This window comes from Symphalangus syndactylus, chromosome 11 (genome assembly GCF_028878055.3).
Source record: "Symphalangus syndactylus isolate Jambi chromosome 11, NHGRI_mSymSyn1-v2.1_pri, whole genome shotgun sequence".
NCBI lineage: Eukaryota > Metazoa > Chordata > Mammalia > Primates > Hylobatidae > Symphalangus > Symphalangus syndactylus.
This window is the reverse complement of record NC_072433.2, coordinates 130,285,375-130,306,541: the sequence shown is the minus strand read 5'-3', so window position 1 is coordinate 130,306,541 and position 21,167 is coordinate 130,285,375. Positions and strand designations below refer to the sequence as shown.

The 21,167-nt window shown below is 48.5% G+C and overlaps 1 protein-coding gene across 2 annotated transcripts in view; it reads right to left on the bottom strand.

Annotated features, from left to right (window-relative positions):
* Positions 1 to 21,167, bottom strand: part of CRISPLD2 (cysteine rich secretory protein LCCL domain containing 2) — a 90,909-nt gene that overhangs the window by 27,209 nt on the left and 42,533 nt on the right. For both annotated transcript variants that reach the window (XM_055299760.1, XM_063612506.1), the window contains exons 7-13: positions 16,005 to 16,148; positions 14,125 to 14,185; positions 10,457 to 10,523; positions 9,843 to 9,973; positions 9,030 to 9,073; positions 5,474 to 5,546; positions 2,404 to 2,479 (exon numbers count right to left, since the gene is read on the bottom strand). In XM_055299760.1, the coding sequence (XP_055155735.1) occupies positions 2,404 to 2,479; positions 5,474 to 5,546; positions 9,030 to 9,073; positions 9,843 to 9,973; positions 10,457 to 10,523; positions 14,125 to 14,185; positions 16,005 to 16,148 (596 nt within the window). The remainder of the gene's footprint in view (positions 1 to 2,403; positions 2,480 to 5,473; positions 5,547 to 9,029; positions 9,074 to 9,842; positions 9,974 to 10,456; positions 10,524 to 14,124; positions 14,186 to 16,004; positions 16,149 to 21,167) is intronic.

The following is a 21,167-nucleotide window of genomic DNA, read 5'->3' as shown; positions in this document are numbered from 1 at the left end:
AATGAAGACTGCACATAGCTTTTTGCCCTCATGCCTGTTCATATCGGTGTAACTATGAATGCACGTAACATCAAGCAAGGCAGCATAGACCAGGGAAAGGGCAGAGTCTAAAGCCGGAAACATCTTCATCTGTTTGTCATCTTTGCCATGTGCTCACTGTGTGGATTTGGACAGCTTACTATGAGCCTTGTTTTCTTCCTACAGGAATAAGGATAATGATACCTAGAGACGGTGTTTTTAAAGAAAGGACCTAAAACATAGTACGTGTTGAATAAAAGGTAGCCTTCTGGCTGGGCGCAGAGGCTCATGCTGGTAATCCCAACACTTTGGGAAGCCAAGGCGGGTGGATCACCTAAGGTCAGGAGTTCGAGACCAGCCTGGCCAACATGGTGAAACCCCATCTCTACTAAAAATAAAAAAATTAGCTGGGTGTGGTGGCGGGCGCCTGTAATCCCAGCTACTAGGGAGGCTGAGGCAGGAGAATCGCTTGAACCTGGGAGGCTGCAGTGAGCCGAGATCACGTCATTGCACTCCAGCCTGGGTGACAGGAGTGAAACTCTGTCTCAAAAACAAAAAAATGTAGCCTTATATTGTTGCAAATATCCATTAAGTCCTTGCATTTCTTTTTTTTTTTTTTTTTTTTGCTTTATAGGTTTACTGCTATATTGCTTGGTGTGTATAGTTTTTATTCCTTTTCCAGTAAATTGTATCTTCTGTGCCATTGTGTAACTGTGTAACATTACTTTGTCTCATTCAGTACATTTAACTTTAAATTCCACTTTTTCAGAGAGGAATATTGCCACTCTTGTTTTTCATGTGTTTGATTATATTTGGCTGGGATAGCTTTGCCCAGCTCTTTATTTTTAAATCATTTGAAAACCTCAGCCTCTGTCTCTTAATGGTAGAATTTGGTTCAAACATTTGGTGTAATAATCGACATATATTATTTTACTCCTTCATAAAAATTCTAACTCTTAGAACTCAATTTTAGCTGAATCACTTTCAAGAAGAAAAAAAGACCATTTAAAGAGGAAAGAAGAAAGATGGGGGGAAAAAGCTTAGTCATGAAGTCTGCTCTGACCTTACAGAGCCCAGTGACCTCATATTTACAGGAATCTGGAACAAATTAAGGCAGACCGAGGCAAAGATGTTAGCGGGGAGGCGGGGGAGAGCTGTAAAGGACGGGATGATGACAAGCAGCTGAGTAAAGCTCTAACTGGAGGCCGGGTGCAGCGGCTCACCCCTATAATCCCAGCACTTTTGGAGGCCAAGGAGGGAGGATTGCTCGAGCCCAGGAGTTCAAGATCAGCCTGGGCAACCTAGTGAGACCTTGTCTCTATTCAGAAAATAAAAAAATAAAAAACATTAGCTAGAGATCAATGATGCTGCCCTAATCACAGAATTTTAGATCTAGAAGATTCCCTGGATTTGATAATCCCAGTTCTGGGCCATTCCACCACAAGGAAACAGCTTGGCAAGATCACACAGCCTGCTGGCAGCAGATGTGGGACCACAGTCACATTGTCTGGGTCACCATGTCCCCAAACCCTGGACAACCAGAGGGAACAGACTACGTTCTGCATGATCCACCTAAGAAAAACCAGGCTAAAGCTCCCTGGTTAAAATTCTGAGAGAAAAAGTAGAGGAAGAGATTCATATAACCAGAGTGGCTATTAACAAGCAGTAAATTAGGGTAGTCTGTATTATCTTCTTTCTGCTTTTAGCTAAGTGTGTGCATAACCCAGAAGAAATACAGTGCGTGGACCAGTTTCTGTAAATGCATCTGGAGAGCGAGGAAGATGACTAAATAGCTGGAAAAATGAACTATCTGAAGCATGAGAGCCTTCAAACTATGCAAACATCTGAGTAAGGCCAGGCACTCCTGAATCTGCATTCGTGAGGACAAGTAGGTGGAAGCACTACTATCTCTAGAAATGGGGAAATGGGGGCAATGTTTGCAGAAATGAGTGGTCTAAACTTAGCTAAGAGGTTGGCTGGGTGCAGTGACTGATACCTGGAATCCCAGCACTTTGGGAGGCAGAGGTGGGCGCATCATCTGAGGTTGGGAGTTCGAAAGCAGCCTGGCCAACATGGTGAAACCCTGTCTCTACTAAAAATATAAAAATTAGCCGGGCATGGTGGTGCACTGTGTAACCCCAGCTACTTGGGAGGTTGAGGTACAAGAATCGTTTGAACCTGGGAGGCGGAGGTTACAGTGAGCCAAGATTACTCCACTGCACTCCAGCCTGGGCAACAGAGAAAGACTCCATCTCGAAATTAATTAATTAATTAATTTAGCTAAGAGGCACTGGAATAAAGTCTCAAGTATCCAGATCTTGGAGCTTGCATGTTGAGGTCTTAACAGGCTTTGAGAGACAGTTGTTGAAAATGCAGCCTACTCACATCTGCATAGATGTTAGTTCCAAACACCGGAGCCCAGTAGGAAGGTTCGTCTTTGCAGTGTGCCGGACAATGGACTCTGGAAAACAAGAAGCATTTATGTGATGGGTCTGAGCACAGAAAACCAAACTTCTTAAGCTGGCTCTCTTTATTTGAATTCCAAGATTTAAGCTCTTAGACGAAAGAAAACCGCCATACAGTTTTCCTCATTAAGAAAAAAAAAATACTTCTCCCCCCTCAGCAGATGTAAAGATATTACTATTTTTGCTTCTCTTAAACAGTGTAGATAGAATTTTTAAAAACACACACACATCCACAAAAGACATGCAAAAACAAAAAGGTAAAGGGAGTAAAAATCTAACAGAGAAGAGTGTGGAATTGTGAGGCCGCCCCTCCCATTCTTGGATGTTGGCCAGCTCATACTGTGGGTACATTACGTAGATTAGCATCAACAGACATTTTCTAAGGCCGCTTCCCTGTGTGCAGGAGGAAAGGGTGGAGGGCCCTCACCTCGCTGAGTCACAGCATATTCCAAGGAGGGGGCACTGATAACCTGGGGTGGAAGAGGTTAGATCACTCTGTGTCAGTCACCACAGATGCTCCAGGGGATGAGGAAAGCACCTCAAACTGGAAATGGGTGACCCCTGGGTGGTTTGACAAACTCAAGCCAGGAAAGAGCACAAGCTTTACTTAAGAAAAGATCTTCTGTGTTTACAACAGTCCACCGTGGGCTGGAACCCAGGGACCAAGAAACCAAAATGGCAGCCAGAAGCCATCTGGCCCCAGGCGGGCAGGATTATGGGAAGGAAGAAGGACAGGCAAAGGGACTGGGAAGCTGAAACAGTTCTTAGTGGCTGGGAGGAAGGGAAATGAGTGGGTAGAGAGAAAGGGTGTGTGTGTGGATTCAAAAAAAGAACAGAAGGCCAGGTGCAGTGGCTCACACCTGTGATCCCAGCACTTTGGAAGGCTGAGGCGGGTGGATCACCTGAGGTCGGGAGTTCCAGACCAGCCTGGCCAACATGGTGAAACTCCATCTCTACTAAAAATACAAAATTAGCCAGGTGTGGTGGCACAGGCCTGTAATCCCAGCTACTCGGGAGGCTGAGGCAGGAGAATGGCTTGAATCTGGGAGGTGGAGGTTGCAGTGAGCAGAGATTGCACCACTGCACTCTAACCTGGGCAACAAGAGAGAAACTTGGTCTCAAAAAAAAAAAAAAAAAAGAATTGGAAAGAGTCTAAGAATATTCTCCATTCTTTCCTACTTCTTTTGGGATGGCAGGTCAGAAATTAACATTTTGGATATTGCACTCCGTCAAGTTTTTCTGTTTGTATTTTCTGAAATTCTTTCCTTCTGCTTCTCTCTAATATTCAGGGAAAATCTACTAAAAGGCTGTTATCCCCACTGGATCATTCAAGGGGGATCACGACGGTGGTGTGGAGGCAGTGGAGGCCCAGAGAAAGCCTGAAGTGGGGTGGCGGCCAAGGGAAAGGAGTCTGGGCGCCTCCCAACCAGTCACCCTCCCGGGCCTTTCCCTGCTCGGACCTTGGGGTCACCTGCTATTATCCCTTGGAGAATCCACAGGTCTCTAGCCCAGGATAAGGGCTCATGAGGGCCACAGCACCCAGCCTCCAGGGCAGCTGTCTTCATCCTCAAAGCATTTCAACCCAGGGTCCTGGGACTTTCATTCTATTTCTAATTCTACAATGGAGCTAAGTCAGAAAGTGTGCTCTGTTTGAAGGGCAGCTTAGCATTACAGATGTATTATATGATCTGAACCCTGGGGAACATCTATAAAGTGGGGACGTCCCAGAGACCTGCGGCCTTTTCCATCTGAGAAGGCGCCTCAGCTGATTCAGATAAGAGGATGTTTCCTGTGTTCCCTTCCCAAGAGGATCTACCAGGAAGTTCAGTGAAAAGTGTTGCCAGGACACCCTTTATTTTATTCTGGGAGGCATCGTCCTCCGCAGACCAGTCATTTGGGGTTAGCTGCCTGTAGAACCGTATTCCTGGGACAAACCTGTTGTCACGTATCCACAGAATGGAATGCTGCATGAGGATTTGAAAGAATAAATAAACACGCTCCACAACACGGCTGAGTCTCCAACACGTGACGCAGAGTGAGAGAAGCCAGACACCCAACACCACACCCTGCCACGGCGCCATAATTTTGCTGAAAAAGCAAAATCAGAGCAACAGAAAGAAGCTCCCTGGTGCAGGGGTGTGGCTGGAAGCTGGAGGGAGAGGGACTGACCACCAGGGCAGTAATGACATGGGGTGCTGACAATGTCCTACGCTTTGACGGGTGGTGGCTGTGACCCTGTATACCTTGGCCAAAACACATCGTGTACTTTTTTTTTTTTTTCTTTGAGACGGAGTCTCGCTCTGTCGCCCAGGCTGGAGTGCAGTGGCGCCATCTCGGCTCACTGCAAGCTCCGCCTCCCAGGTTCACGCCATTCTCCTGCCTTGGCCTGCCGAGTAGCTGGGACTACAGGCGCCCGCCACCACGCCCAGCTAATTTTTTTTTTTGTATTTTTAGTACAGACTGGGTTTCACCGTGATAGCCAGGGTGGTCTTGATCTCCTGACCTCGTGATCCACCTGCCTTGGCCTCCCAAAGTGCTGGGATTACAGGCGTGAGCCACTGTGCCCAGCCACACATCGTTCACTTCTAATGGGTGGACTGTATCATGTACCTCAATAAAGCTGATTTTTAATTTTTATTTTATTTATTTTGGGACAGAGTTTCACTCTTGTCACCCAGGCTGGAGGACAATGGCGTGGTATCAGCTCACTGCAACCTCTGCCTCCCGGGTTCAAGCAATTCTCCTGCCTCAGCTTCCCGAGTAGCTAGGATTACAGGCACCCACCACCATGGCTGACTAATTTTTGTAATTTTAGTAGAAATGGGGTTTCACCATGTTGGCCAGGCTGGTCACGAACTCCTGGACTCAAGTGATCCACCTTCCTCGGACTCCCAAAGTGCTGGGATTACAGGCGTGAGCTACCTCATCCAGCCTAAAAAGCTACTTCTAACATCATCCATAGAAAAGATGACAGATCAGGCCCGCCTTACCTTGGGCAGTGAGTCGCTGGCTTTTCAAACGGGCACAGCTGAGCGACCGTGGTGTAGCAGTCCAAATCCTGCACTGTGAACAGGAGCAAGGGGGAAAGGGTCAGGTCCCAGCACGCCTGGGCCTTAGGCTACCGGGCTGTGAAATGGGCCACTAGACTACCAGGGCCTATGGGTTCCCTGGGCCCTTGAACAGAGCTGGGACTAGGACCCAGAAGGCTCCTCCTACCCCACATACGAGCAGTCAAGAGATGAGACCAAACCCACGGCCTGTGTGTGTCTGCAGGTTGAGGGCACTGTCACCCCCAGTGGTTTCTCTGTGAGGCTGATGGTGCTTTTCATCTGAATGGTGCCTTTCTTATTTGGAAGCTTTTCCTGACTTGATCACCTTTGCTCCTCACAACAGGTGTTACTCTAAGTAGGCAGATGAGGAAATGGAAGCTCAGAGAGCTCAGAGCGCCCCTCGAGGCCTCCCAGGACTGAGGTGGGAGCCCAGGTTTCCGGTGCCTGCTCTAGAGCTCTTTCTGACATGCCACCCACCTCCAGCTGCTAATCAAGGCACATTCATCCCTGCCGAGGGGCGAGGGGCTTTTTTCTTCAAGGTCATTTGTTGTGTTTAAACAACATAAGTAAGGAAACGGTTCTAATACTGGCCACCTGTGATCTCTGACAGCATGTCTTTATTTAGTCCAGGGCTAAGTAAACTTTTTCTTTTTCTTTTTTTCTTTGAGACAGAGCTTTGCTCTTTTTGCCCAGGCTGGAGTGCAATGGCGCGATCTTGGCTCACTGCAATCTCCACCCCTGGGTTCAAGTGATTCTCCTGCCTTAGCCTCCCGAGTAGCTGGGATTAGAGGCGCCTGCCACCACACCCAGCTAATTTTTGTATTTTCAGTAGAGACAGCGTTTCACCATGTTGTTGGCCAGGCTGGTCTCGAACTACTGACCTCAGGTAATCCACCTGCCTCAGCCTCCCAAAGTGCTAGGATTACAGGTGGGAACCACCGCACCAGCCTCTTTTTTTTTTTTTTTTTTTTTTTTGAGACAGAGTCTCACTCTGTCACTCAGGCTGGAGTGCCGTGACATGATCTTGGCTCACTGCAACCTTCATCTCCTGGGTTCAAGCAATTCTCCTGCCTCAACCTCCTGAGTAGCTGAGATTACAGGTGCCTACCACACCTGGCTAATTTTTGTGTTTTTAGTAGAGACGCGGTTTCACCATGTTGGCCAGGCTGGTCTCAAACTCCTGACCTCAGGTGATCCATCTGCCTCATCCTCTCAAAGTGCTGGCATTATAGGCGTGAGCCACCATGCCCGGCCAGGTAAACTTTTTCTTAAAGGACCATAGAGCAAACATATTTGGCTTTGTGGTCCTTATGGTTGATGTCAAGATCAATAAACTCTGCTGTTGTAGCAGAGAGGAGCTATAGATGATGTGTCAATGAATAGGTGTAATTGTGTTCCAGTAAAACTTTATTTACAAAAGCAGGCAATAGGCAGGATTTAACCCATGAGTCATCATTTGCTGAACCCTGCTGGTCCACTCTATCACTTGAACAGGCCATGGCTCTATAGAGCTATCCAACAAAGGGGATTGGTTTAGTACAGCAAGGGACTTCTATTCAATGGGGAGGTCATTCACATTAGGTTTGGAAGAACATTTAAAGCAAGGGTGTCCAGGCCAGGTGCGGTGGCTCACACATGTAATCCTAGCACTTGGGGAGGCCCAGGCGGGCAGATCACCTGAGGTCAGGAGTTCAAGACCAGCCTGGCCAATGTGGCGAAACCCTGTCTCTACTAAAAAAAAAAAAAAAAATTAGCCGGGCATGGTGGCGGGTGCCTGTAATCCCAGCTACTCAGGAGGCTAAGGCAGGAGAATCACTTGAACCCATGAGGAGGAGGTTGCAGTGAGCTGAGATTGTGCCACTGCACTCCAGCCTGGGCGACAGACAGAGACTCCATCTTAAAAAATAACAAAATAAAAAATAAAATAAAAAAAGCAAGGGTATCTAATCTTTTGGCTTCCCTGGGCCACACTGGAAAAAGAATTGTCTTGGGCTACAAATAAAATATACTAACACTAATGATAGCTGATAAGCTACAAAAAAAAAAAAAAGTCCATGCATAAATCTCATGTTTCTCATGTTTACAAGTTTGTGTTGGGCACATTCAGAGTCGTCTTGGGCTACATGCAGCCCATGGGCTGTGGGTTGGACAAGCTTGATTTAAAGGCACAGAAATATATTCCTGACACGCACACACACACACACATATATATATATTTTTGAGACAGGGTCTTGCGGTGTCACCCAGGCTTGAGGGTAGTGGCATGATCATGACTCACTGCAGCCTCGAGCTTCCAGGCTCAAGCAACCCTCCCATCTCAGACTCCGAAGTAGCTGAGATACAGGTGTGTGCCACCCTGCCCAGCTAATTTTGTGTGTTTTTTGCAGAGACAGGGACTTGCTGTGTTGCCAGGGCTGGTCTCAAACTCCTGGGCTCAAGCAGTCCTCTCGCCTCAGTCTCCCAAAGTGCTGAGATTACAGGTGTCAGCTACTGAATCAGCCAGACACATAATTATTTAAGAAAAATATTAGGTTACCAAATTGTACGTAACTCCATTTCAAGTTTTAAAAGTCATCAACGTATATATTACCAATGTACATACTTTTAATATGTAGAGAAAACAAACTGGAATATTTGCCAAAGTATTCACAATGGTTATGTCTGGCTGCTGGAATTTAGGTCATCATTACAAAAAAATGTTCCACCCCGTGTTTAAATTATCTGGAATAAACAGGCATTCTTTTTGCAATAAGAAAAAAAGCTACTACATATTTTAATAAAGATATCTAACTAGAACTTTTGCATGGAGGGCAAATGATAAGAGTTGCTGTCCCAAAACAAAGGCATGGTCTGCCGGCAGAGCTCCGGGGAGGAAGCTGGAATGGCTCCTACATCCCTGCTTGCCTGAGATTATTCCATCAAGGGCACAGTGTGGGCAGCTATGACCCATCCCCTCACTTCTGGTTGGAGCATGCTTGCCCGTCATGCATCCCACCTTCCAAACGAACATACGCTGAGCAATGTAAAAAGCTGGGCCAGAGATGGCAAGTTAAGTGCCACATACTTCCATTCACTTCCCTCTCTTGCCCATGGCAGACATTACTAGTCTATCAAGCTCTGTTTTCCGCTGAGCCCAGATGGAGGCCTCAGAATCCTTCTTCACACAACACTCCAGGTACCCATTACCAATTGACAGAAAGTGGCACTCCCAGTGAAACCTCTCAGCCACTCTAGCCCCAGGCATCAGTATGTCTGTGACATTCAACTGGCAACCTCAGCCCTGTGTTTCTGGTTCAGTGATCTCGGGCCAATTTCAAGTCCAGATATTCTTAGAAGCTGGTTAAAGAAATGACGTCTTGAAAAAGCCTTGACCATGATGAAAACCATAATGTTCACAGGCATGATAAACATTAACTCAGTGACTAAAGGAAGTGAAATTTCCAGGAAAATCTGATAACCCAGGTATTATGGTCGCAAAAGAGACTGGCCAGCTTACCTTTCACTTTTGACACCATGAATGAGCTGGAAGGTTTGTATTTGCTGTTTAAAAAAAAAAAAAGGCCATTAGGTAAACGCAAATAGAATTGCTTCTAAAAGTGAACACTTGCTCCTATACTTATCTTATTTGCAGTCTCGACTTCACACTTTTCTACTTGTTTCCTATCAGCCTGAGAGCTCTCAGAATGTTCTAGATCAGGGCATCTTGACTTTTTTTGTACCAAGGACTCCTCTGGTAGCCTGGTGAGGCCTATAGATCCCTTCTAAGAATAATGGTTTTCAAATGTATAAGATAAATTTAATCTAACCACATCTGCAAAATAAAGGAATTTTAAAAAGCTAAATTTAAAACATTACAAAGGAAGTTAGTTATTATTAATATTATGATCAAATTATAAAAACACATTTGCATTAGAGTTAGAGCTGTGGGCTTGTGGTTTTGTTTTTTTTTTTTTTGAGACGGAGTCTTGCTGTGTCAGCCAGGCTGGAGTGCAGTGACACTATCTTGGCTCACCACAATCTCCGTCTCGGGCTTAAGTGGTTCTCCTGCCGCAGCCTCCTGAGAGTAGCTGGGATTACAGGTGTGTGCCACCACGCCAGGCTAACTTTTGCATTTTTAGTAGAGACGGAGTTTCCCCATGTTGGTCAGGCTGGTCTTGAACTCCTGACCTCAGGTGATCCACCTGCCTCGGCCTCCCAAAGTGCGGGTGTGAGGCACCACGCCCTGCCTGTGTGATACGTTTCAAAATTTCAACAACACCGTCATAAACAGGAAAACCGTTTCACGGAGCCCTGATCACAGAGTAGTTACCTGAGGGACTGCACGCCGTGTCTCTCAGACTTCACGAAGAAGGGGACCTTCCCGTTCCTGGTGATGTCCACTAGGCCTCCCTTGTCGTCCAGGATCCCGTAGTGGATGGCGGCGCGACATATGCTGGACGACTGGCGGGAAGGGGAGGGAAGACCAGAGGCATATTCTCAACCTCTGTCAGCAAGTTTCACCAGAAATACCCAAACATTTGTCCTCGACTCACTAAAAGCCTGAAGGACGGGCCAAAGCTTACTCTGCTCCTGCCTCTGGCCTGTGTCCATAACCACACATTTGTTCCTGGGGTTGCTTACCTTAAATGCTCATCCGAGTTGCTTTACAAACGAAGAACAGTGACAAGCAGCCCTTTCTCCCCGCGCGGTGCAGCGTGTGAATGCTCGCTCTAAGACGGAGACTGGCCTTCAGGAGGATCAGTCCCGGAAAGTGGCTTTGCTAGTTTGTAAGCCCATAAATACACACCCGCCCCAGTTCTAGAAATGCCAGGTTTGACTAAGGAGTGGAAAGAAAATCTTTTCCTACTAAAGCCAACCACCTGCTTTAAACATATGCAACAGGACCCCACACAAGCCATCGAGAGGAGGAATGGCGACACTCACGCTTTCATAGAACAGAGTTCCAAAGATCTTTGCCTTGTGGTTCAGGCAGCCTGCTGGGCACTGGTACCTGATGAGGAAGAAACAAAATGATGTTCAGAGATAAACATGTTGGTTACATCTCACAATGAGTTTATCATTCTTTTCACTGATAGCTCTATTACTCAATATAGAAAAGCTTCATTCATGCGGATTCCATTGTTTTTGGGCAAGTCAGAGTTCACCCAGGCGCAGACTGAAGTTCATATCCACACAAGCACAATACATTCATCCCTCAGTATCCATGGGGGATTGGTTCCAGAACTTCCCTAGGATACCAAAGTCTGCAGATGCTTGAGTCCTTTCTGTAAAGTGTCCTAGTATTTGCGTATAACCTTTGCGTCTTTTCCCGTATGCTTTAAAGCATCTCTAGATTTCTTATAATACCTACCACAAGGTAAATGCTATGTAGATAGTTGTTATACTGTATTGTTTTTAAAATTTGTATCAGTTTTTTATTATTGTACTGTAATACCATACACTTTTTAAGAAATATATTTTTGATCTGCAGTTGGTTGAATCCGAGGTTGGTTGAATCAGAGGCCGATTGAATCCACAGAAATAGAAGGTCAACCATAGTCTTTTCTTTTTCATTTAAAAGAAAAAACAAGGCCAGGCACGGTGGCTCATGCCTGTAATCCCAGCACTTTGGGAGGCCAAGGCAGGTGGATCACCTGAGGTCAGGAGTTCAAGACCAGCCTGGCCAACATGGCAAAAACCCATCTCTACTAAAGTAAACACAAAAATTAGCCGGGTGTGGTGGCAGGTACCTGTAGTCCCAGCTACTTGGGAGGCTGAGGCAGGAAAGTCACTTAAACCCGGGAGGCAGAGGTTACAGTGAGCAAAGATCGTGCCACTGCACTCCAGCCTGGGCAACAGAGCAAGACTCAGTCTCAAAAAACAAACAACAAACAAACAAACAAAACCCCAAGAAAGAGTCTCACTCCATCACCCAGTCTGGAGTGCAGCGGTGCAATCACAGCTCACTGTAGCCTCAACTTCCTGGGCTCAGGTGATCCTCCCACCTCAGTCTCCCAAGTAGCTGGGACTACAGGTGTGCACAACCAGACCCAGCTAATTTTGGGGGTTTTGCCATGTTGCCCAGGCTAGTTTCGAACTCCTGGGCTCAAGCAATCCACCCACCTTGACCTCCCAAGGTGCTGAGGTTAGAGGCACAAGCCACCGTGCCTGGCCTGCAGGGATTTTTTAATAAGTTAAACTCAACGATGGTGTTGCTGTTAATGGAAGTGTAAATCACTCTTATGTTTAAGAAAACCTTTAAGAAAGACGTAAACATTCATATCCATTAGCTCTTCAGCTTCCCTTGTAAATATATATTGCAAGTAAAAAGTCAAGAAAGCCAGACCTGCAAGCTTTTCCCAACTATTTTTTATTTATTTATTTATCATTTTTTTATTTTTGAGACAGAGTCTCGTTCTGTCACCGAGGCCAGAGTGCAGTGGCACATCTCGGCTCATTGCAGCCTCCACCTCCCAGGTTCAAGCTATTCTTGTGCCTCAGCCTCCCGAGTAGCTGAGACTATAGGCATGTGCCACCATGCCCAGCTAATTTTTGTATTTTTAGTAGAGACGGGGTTTCGCCAGTTGCCCAGGCTGGTCTCAAACCCTTGGCCTCAAGTGATCTACCCGCCTCGGCCTCCCAAAGTTCTGGGATTACAGGCGTGAGCCACCGTGCCTAGCCCCAACTGTTTATAATGGTAAAAAGCTGGAAATAAGCCAGCAGGTAGCAAAGCAATGGCTAAACACGTTCATGTACAGTCGTGTCTCAATCACGCAGTCACTAGGCATGAAGTGTGTGAGGAATATTTGGAAAATCCTAAGTGAAAATACATAAGCAGGCTAGGCGCAGTGGCTCACACCTGTAATCCCAACACTTTGGGAGGCCAAGGCGGGTGGATCACTTGAGGTCAGGAGTTCGAGACCAGCCTGGCCAAGATGGTGAAACCCCATCTCTACCAAAAATACAAAATATGAGCCAGGCATGGTGGCATGCCCCTGTAGTTCCAGCTACTCGGCAGGCTGAGGTGGGAGAATCACTTGAACCCGGGAGGCAGAGGTTGCAGCGAGCCGAGATCATGCTGCTGCACTCCAGCCTAGGTGACACAGCAAGACTCCAACTCAAAAAAAAAAAAAAAAAAAAAAAAAGAAGAAAAGAAGAAAAAAAGAAAAGAAAATACATAAGCAGCATTAGCCTCATCTGTGCACAGAAAAAAAAGACTGGAAGGAAATACATCAAATTGCTACTGGTATTGATGAGATTTTGGGACACATTTTTTTCTTTCTACTTTTTTTGTTTTTGTTATTGCTTTCCTGAATCATTATTAATGAGCATAGATACCTTTTCAAGTCAGAAAAAAAAGCCCACTGACTATTATTTTTGTAAAAGCACCATTAACAGAAAACATGTATGCCAGACTGTGGGGCGGCTTCTACAGCGAGATTGGGGATGCTCCCACAGTTGCAGATTGGGGCTAACTTTTCTTAACTGGAGGCCTCTAACAGCCTTCGTGTGAACAGATTCCTGCCTTCTCCCTGCGTGGGGAGTGCCCCACTCACCCCAACTCTGGAACCGCCTCGATGTTGTCTGACAAGGAATGTTCTCCAATACGTGCTCACCTTTTTCCTCTGAGTACTACTCAGGGGTGATGCTATCATGATGCCCTTAGTGTTCAGAAACACGCATCGCCACAAACGGACAACTCCAGCTTCTCAGCAGCCCAGACTGGGCAGTGCACACGGCAGAGGCCCCTGCCAGGCGCTGCCTGCTTTTTCCCAATTCGCCCAGCACCGAGACATGCAAATGCTACCCTAACACTGAGCGCGAGGTTTTAGGCACTGTTATTCCACCGCTGACTGTTGACACATCAGGCTCATCTCGCCAACAAACGACAGTACCATATGTGAGCCCACTGAGCCGCCTCATCCTGGCTGCTCCAAGTCCACCTCATCACAGTCCTGCCAACGTCTAAGTGAAGTGTTCTCCTGGCAAACTAAATTCCCAACCCTTGCGATATAAAACCGAAGATTCCACCTTCCCTTTTTAACATGTGCTTTAAATAACTCGATTCAGCTTTCAGCAAACTGATGCCAGAATTCGTAGGAAGACAAGCAAGGTCCCCTCTGCCAATGACATGGTTTTCCCACTTGACTGTGAGGGTGTGCATGTGGCGGCTGCACCTGTTGGCTGTTTACTACCACAAAGAACAGCCCAGCAGTCACACTGCCAAAACCAAACGCGTTCTTTTTGGCAGGCAGTGTTCATCATCTGAATGACTGCATCAGCTAGATGGATTTATTGATGTACCGTGGCGGGTATACACCAGTGGCCCATCCGTCTGGTGGGGCCCACTGGGAGCAGCCTGCTCAGATCCTGCAGCATTCCCATAGGATCTGCCAATGGCTGAGGCGAACAAGTGCCTGGACACTGCCCAGCCCTAACCCATTCTGCCTGGTGAGAGCAGTTTGCTAAATATGCAACAGCAGGACAGCCCAGCACAGACTCAGAAGCCACAGTGGCAGGACAGCCCAGCACAGACTCAGAAGCCACAGTGGCAGGACAGCCCAGCACAGACTCAGAGTCCACAGTGGCAGGACAGCCCAGCACAGGCTCACCTGTTACACGTGGACCCTTTGCACCTGTCCTTCATCTTGGTGTCACATCTGACGACTTGGGCTAGGAGAGAAATGCAGAAATACACATCACGGCACGAAAGCAGGAGGCTGAAAAGACCCTTCCCCAGGCTGAGGGACATTCTGGAACATTCTGCAATTCAATCCGTGCTATACTAAGAGCAAGGGCAACGCCTGATGGTTGCAGGCTTCCGCTGGGGGTTCAGACCCCAGGCCCACCGCTTTACAGTAGCAGTGTAACCTTGGACAAGTTGCTTCCCCTCTCTGTGGTTCAATTTCCGCATATGGACAACGGGGACAGTGACAGTACCCACCTCCAAGGGCTTTTGTGAGCATTGAGAGAGAAAGTAAACTCTGGCGTTGGCAGGGTGCCTGGCACACACTATGTGCCTGTGGTCCCACAGGGCTCTGCAGGGCAGGACTCCTGAGGGGGTAGGGAGTACGTTGCTCTGAGCCTGTGGGGCCAGGGACCCAGCCAGGCTCACCCGAATCATCTCCCCCATCACCAAGATGCCTTTTGCAAAGCTTTTTGCTTTGTTTATTTTATGGGAACATATCAGAGTCTCGGAGTCGTGTTATAGTTTGAAAAGGGACGTAAACGTTGTATGTTATTAAAAGAAACAATGGCACTGTTTTGAACTCCTGGACAGACAAGGGCCTCCGCATATTTCCTGGTCAAAGCAAGCTAGAGAATGCTTCAGCATCACAGGGAAAGAGGTTTGAAGAGGACAGAAAGACTGGTGGGGGCAGGGGAGATGGCAGCTATGAAAAGAAGAGAGGGGCTCTGAGAAGGCGGGTGTGAGGCTGTTCCTCAAAGAGGGGTCCAGTTGTAGGGCCTTTGAGGCTTGCAGGGCAAATGGGGAGAGCCAAGGGCATCCAGCCCAGCCCTCCAGCCCCACCTGAGCAAAAACGCCCCTCCACAGCCCCCGGCCTGCAGAAACGGCGGCTGCGAACGAGGTCCCGCAGCAGTGTCCGGGGGGAATTGAAGGGGAGCTGAACTCCACCCTGGGGCAGTGAAGGCAGGGAGAACAAAAGCCTGGGGAGCTGAGGTGCCCGGGGAGCCAAAAGGCCAGACGTGAGCAGGGGAACAGTCAATATTTTCGGGATTCACAGAAGTCTCAGGGGAAAACATCTCCCCTTCTCTACTAACAATACAAAAATTAGCTGGGCGTGGTGGTGGGCACCTGTAGTCCCAGCTACTCAGGGGGCTGAGGCAGGAGAATTGCTTGAACCCGGAAGGCAAAGGTTGCAGTGAGTCGAGATCGTGCCATTGCACTCCAGCCTGGGTGACAAGAGCGAAACTCCATCTCAAAAAAGAGTTGTAGGCAACTCTGCAATGACCTCAATGTACAGGGAGGCCTCAGCTGGCACTGGGTGACCCGTGTTCCTGCAGCTCATCCTCCGGGCAACTCTGATGTGGCATCTCTATCCCCTACTTCACGGATGTGCCAACTGAGTCCAGATCCAGGACCTGGTGAGGAAGGAGTGGAACCTGCCAGAACCAGGCTAGACGCTGCCTGCCCTCTGTGGGGCCAGCGCTTCCCAGAGGAACCCAACTTCAGCCCAGGTCCCTTTTGAAAGGACAAGGGAAGGTCTAACCTTAAAATACTTGCCTGGCGGCGGGGCGGGGGAGCGGAATGCCACCCAAGCACAAGTCCTATAATGCTTGCTTTTGCAATGATTTAAAAATATCGTTTCTGAAAAACGTCTTACGGTTGTGCCTCCATGAGCTTCGCCGCACCCTGTTTCCCACTGTTTGTGGATTTGCAGACCTAAATCCACTAGCTGCCCTCCTCCACCCACCCCGTCCCCTTTGGAGGTGGCTGGGAGGGTAGGCGGGGTGGAGGATGGCCTGGACTCACTCATGTAGCTGCCCGCAGAGGTTTTCTTGGCCTTGGTGGGTCTCATCACCCTCGGTTGGAGCCAAACATGGTTTTCTTCAGGAATGGGAGCTGTTTCCACCTCATTCATCTCGTCCGTTTCAGGTTTTGGAGTGTAGGTTTCTTCTTAAAATTGGAGAGGGAGGAAAAAAATAACTCACTGAGATTCAACAAAAATGCACTTTGGGGGAAAAGAAACGCAATTTGAAAACTAAACGTGTTTGAGGTTTGGTTTTACAAAGAATCATTTCAGCGGCAAAGAGAAAGTTACATTTCAGAACAGACCTGGCCAGGTGGAATTCTACCAGCCCAGATGAGATGGGGACGCTCTCCGCTCACTGTGTTTGCTTTGGACCCAAGATCAGCCAGGCTGCGCAGAGGTTAGCAGGCCCCACGCCCACACCTAGGTTATCATAATGGTTTCTTGTCCCATCTCCTCCCCCACCCAACCCTCTGCCCCTACGAAGCAACTTCAAGAAGCTGCCTCAGGCTGAGCGCGGTGGCTCATGCCTGTAATCCCAGCACTTTGGGAGGCTGAGGTGGGCGGATCACCTGAGGTCAGGAGTTTGAGACCAGCCTGGCTAACATGGCGAAACCTCGTCTCTACTGAAAATACAAAAATTAGCTGGGCGTGGTGATGGATGCCTGTCATCCCAGCTACTCGGTGGGTGCTGAGGCAGGAGAATCGCTTGAACCCGGTAGGTGGAGGTTGCAGTGAGCCAAGATTGTGCCATTGCAGTCCAGCCTGGGTGACAAGAGCGAAACTCCGTCTCGAAAAAAAAAAAAAAAAAAAACTGCCTCGGCCACTGGCCCAAAGCCATAGTGGACTCGCTGGAAGTCCCCTGCCCCTGGGTTTTCACTGGGGAAGGGGTCTTCCTCATCATGCACGCATCATGGTGCACAAAGGCCAGCCTCAGTGCTCCTAGACCCCAACTGCACCTCACACCAGCCCATTTCCATCCCTTCTCTCCCCTGCCAGTCAGGGCCACTTAACCAGCTCAACTGTTGCTTCTGTACTGGAGTTTCACTGTCCAATAATGTCAGACTCAACATGTAGAACTATCCAACTATCCAAAAGAACAAGCTTTTCCTTATTTAAGCACATGGCATATTATTATTTCTCCAACTATTACCATGACCCACATTTTAAAACATTTTAATTAACCGAACAGATTGCACTTACTAAACCTCAGTTAGCTTATCTTCCAGTTTTCATCCTGAAAGACAACTACAAACTGCTCACCAGAATCTGCAATCAGACCACCAGGATACCAATCTGTAAATTCCAGCTAAAGCAAAGACACTGCTATTTTCATTTGCCTCAGCAGCCTGATCAAAGACAAATTCACGAGCATCTCTGCTGGGGACCCTTAATACTTTTACTTATGGCATGCCCCTCCTATGGCCCAACAGATGTCTTTGGACCAGAGTTGGAAACCTGCGGCCTCCAAGTTCCCCAAGCAAAAAAGGCAATAGATGTATTTGGGTGAAAACAATTTCAAGGAGAATAACTAGAGCACCCTCGCAGGTCTCTTTGTGGTTTTGGATTAAAATCCAAGTTTCAGGGCCAGGTGTGGTGGCTCATACCTGTAATCCCAGCACTTTGGGAAGTCGAGGCAGGTGGATTGCATGAGGTCAGCAGTTTGAGACCAGCCTAGCCAAGATGGTGAAACCCTGTCTCTACTAAAAATACAAAAATTAGCTGGGCCTGGTGGCGGGTGCCTATACTCCCAGCTACTTGGGGGCTGAGGCAGGAGAATTACTTGAACCTGGGAGGTGGAGGTTGCAGTGAGCAGAGATCGCGCCACTGCACTCCAGCCTGGGCGACAGAGCGAAACTCCGTCTCAAAAAAAAAAATCCAAGTTGCATCAAGTGTTCCTCAATCCCTAAGTCTTATTTCCGCTTCTTAAAATACATGAGCTTTCTTTGCTAAAGGACAGAACGAGTGTTTTGGGTCCACACAACACCAACCAGCCAAATGAGGGGCAAATGACTGAATCCCTGACGCCTTCCCGGGCTGGGGTTCTCCACAGCTGCTTCATTGGCCAATTTCACTACCCTACAACAACCACCCAGGCTGGTCCTGTCCCACAAGGGGAAGGGACGGGCTTAAGTCAGAAGGTGGGAAGCCATTCTGAGCCCCAGTTCTAATCTTGGATGTGCTCACGGGTCACCCCGCCCTGTTCCCTAGCAGCTTGCTCGCAGCTGTCATTTCCCCACCATCTGCCTCATCCACCAGCTGCAAACTTCCAGAGGCCAGGGGCCAGCCTGCCTCACACCAGGCACCCAGCACACAGCAGTTGCTCAACAAAATTCACAAATGCATGAATTATCAAAACCCCCAGAGAATCCTGTCACCTAAAGAAAAGAGCGTATGTCCAGCAACAGAGCTTAAAGACATTCAAAAAGGGAACTCTGAAAGCACCTCTGGTAGCAAAAGCTATCGGTGGAAGCTCCAGGAAGACACCGGGTTTGCAGAGGCTGCCCAGGCGCGTGTCTGTTCTTCCCGTCAATGAGGCTATTCAGGCTTGCCCTCACTGAGAGCCGGAGCTGGCTCGAGAATAAGCCGGGTTTTCTTCCACTGGTCTTTAGGATGTTTAGACCTCATAATCGCAGCTTTATTTAGCTAAAGAGAGTTTGGTAAAGCGGTCTAAAGCATTTGAGGACTCTCTATTTAAGAAAATGGGCAGACAGACAGTCCTGGCTCTCACACCCACAAATGAAAAGTAGAAGGCTTTACATGTAGGATGGGCTGGATCTGAGCACCTCCTAATGAAGACACCTTGTATGGCCCAGCACGGCCTGGGGAAATTCCGTGCAGAGGTCACGGCAAGGTTATTCTGTGCCCCGTTCTGCTCCAGGCCGGGGTCTCAGGGCATTGTTTATGTCACTCTGCAGATTCCCTCCTGGTTCTAAACCTGGTGACCGCACTCAGAGCTAATGTTCACTGAGCACTGGCCAGATGCTGGCTGGGCCCTCCCTGGCATGTATTTTTCTTTTCTTTTCTTTCTCTCTTTCTCTCTTCTTTCTTTTTTTATTTGAGACAAAGTTTTGCTTTTGTTGCCCAGGCTGGAGTGCAATGGTGCGATCTCTGCTCACTGCAACCTCCGCCTCCCGGGTTCAGGCGATTCTCCTACCTCAGCCTGCGATTACAGCCATGCGCCACCACGCCCGGCTAACTGTGTATTCTTAGTAGCGATAGGGTTTCTCCATGTTGGTCAGGCTGGTCTCGAACTCCCAACCTCAGGTGATCTGCCTGCCTCAGCCTCCCAAAGTTTTGGGATTACAGGCGTGAGCCACCACGCCCGGCCATCCCCAGCATTTTCTCCTGTCAACCTCCCATTTGCCTTTGGAGGCGTGATTGGCCACATTTCACAGATGAGGAAGAAGGCTCAGAGAGGGTAAGGGCCCTGCCCAGGCTCACACAGCTGGGAAATAGCTGGGCTGGGTGTCAAACCACCTTTCCCTGAAGCCTGCGCCTTCTAACACCACACAGGTGGGGGTGAGAGGGGAGAATACCTCTTTTTTTATATCCTTATCCCTGCTCCATCTCCGTTAGAGGTCAAGGCCTTACCAGGCCCCCTGGATACGCTCTTGGTAAGTAGCTTCCGCAGATAAGCTGTTTCAGAGGAGACTTGCTGCATGCTTAGCTAGGGAAATTGGGTGCCTTCCAAGGAGAGTTGGATACTTTCCACCAAAAATTTAAAAATAAGTACGTGGAGCTATGTTGGTGGAGGTAAATGGGCATGTAAGGTCTCTGTGCACATTTGTTCTTTGAAAATGCCCCTCTGTGGCTATTGGCATATTTATTCAAACAACACGCAACACACCCCTGCCACGTGCCTCCAGAGGCCCTGGAGTGAGCTGGCAGCTGAGACGACAGGACGATCAAGGTTCCCAAGGAGTCTGGGGTTGATGAACAGAGAGCAGATGCACTGTCTGTCTGTGAAGTCCAGGAAGGCTCCCTGGAGGCGGGGGTCACACCAAGACTGCCACAGGTGATACATGACCCAGACACAGATGGTCTGTCTTAGTGTCCAGATCGCTCCTTCTTCCATCCCCATTCCCACTTAGGATGTCCCCTCTCGCCAGCAGGCAGTCAGCCATGAACAGCTGGCTGGGACAACAGAGGACCTGGCTCCTGAGAGGGTCTGGGACCCCTGATCTAGCCCACCTGTTCTTCACTCCAGAACCCACCAGCCTGATCCCACATCTACCCCACCCTCCCCCGCCAGCGGAGCCCACCCAACTCTCTGCAAGGCCCCTCGGTCACGACAAGGCTACCAGTGGAGCCACGAAAAAATAAAAAAAAAAAAAGCCTGGGCCACAAGAGCATGGTCAGCCCCATGGCCCAGTCATGCCCCGTCAGGGACATAACTTCTGAGAGCCTGAGGAAATACCCAAAACATGAGAAATGCTTTAGGCACCAGAAACCTGTGTTATTTATAGTAGCAGAAGTGGAAACATCCTAAATGGGAACCAGTGAAGAAATGGTGGACGGGCGTGATGGTGCATGCCTATAATCCCAGCACTTTGGGAGGCCAAGGGGGGAGGATTGCTTGGGAGTTTGAGATCAGCCTGGGCAATATAGTGAGATCCCATCTCTACAGAAAACTTCAAAAATTAGCCATGGTGGCATGTGCCTGTAGTCCCAGCTACTCGGGAGGCTGAGATGGGAGGATCCCTTGAGCCCAGGAGTTTGAGGCTGCAGTGAGCCAAGATTGCACCACTGCACTCCAGCCTGGGCAACAAAGGGAGGCCACGTCTCAAAAAAAAGGTGAACTAGGTAGAAAATCACACTGCCCCAACAGCTCCAGTTCTGTGAGCTGTGGGAGTGGGGGCGAGAAACCTCTAGGACAGTCAGGGGAGCACCAGCAAGACACACGCGTGAAGGGGAGGCCAATGGGGGCAAGGACACAGAAGTAAAGGGTCAAACAGCCCAGGAGGACTGATCCACCGTTGCAGGTGCTTCCCACTAGTGAGCTCATTTGGAATATCACGTTGTTTGCTTTTAGTTTCTTGTTCAAATGTCTGTTTTACATTTTTAGAGTTGGGGTCTCGCTGGGTTGCCTAGGCTGGAGTGCAGTTGTGCTATCATGGCTCACTGCAGCCTCAAACTCCTGGGCTCAAGCGATCTTCCCACCC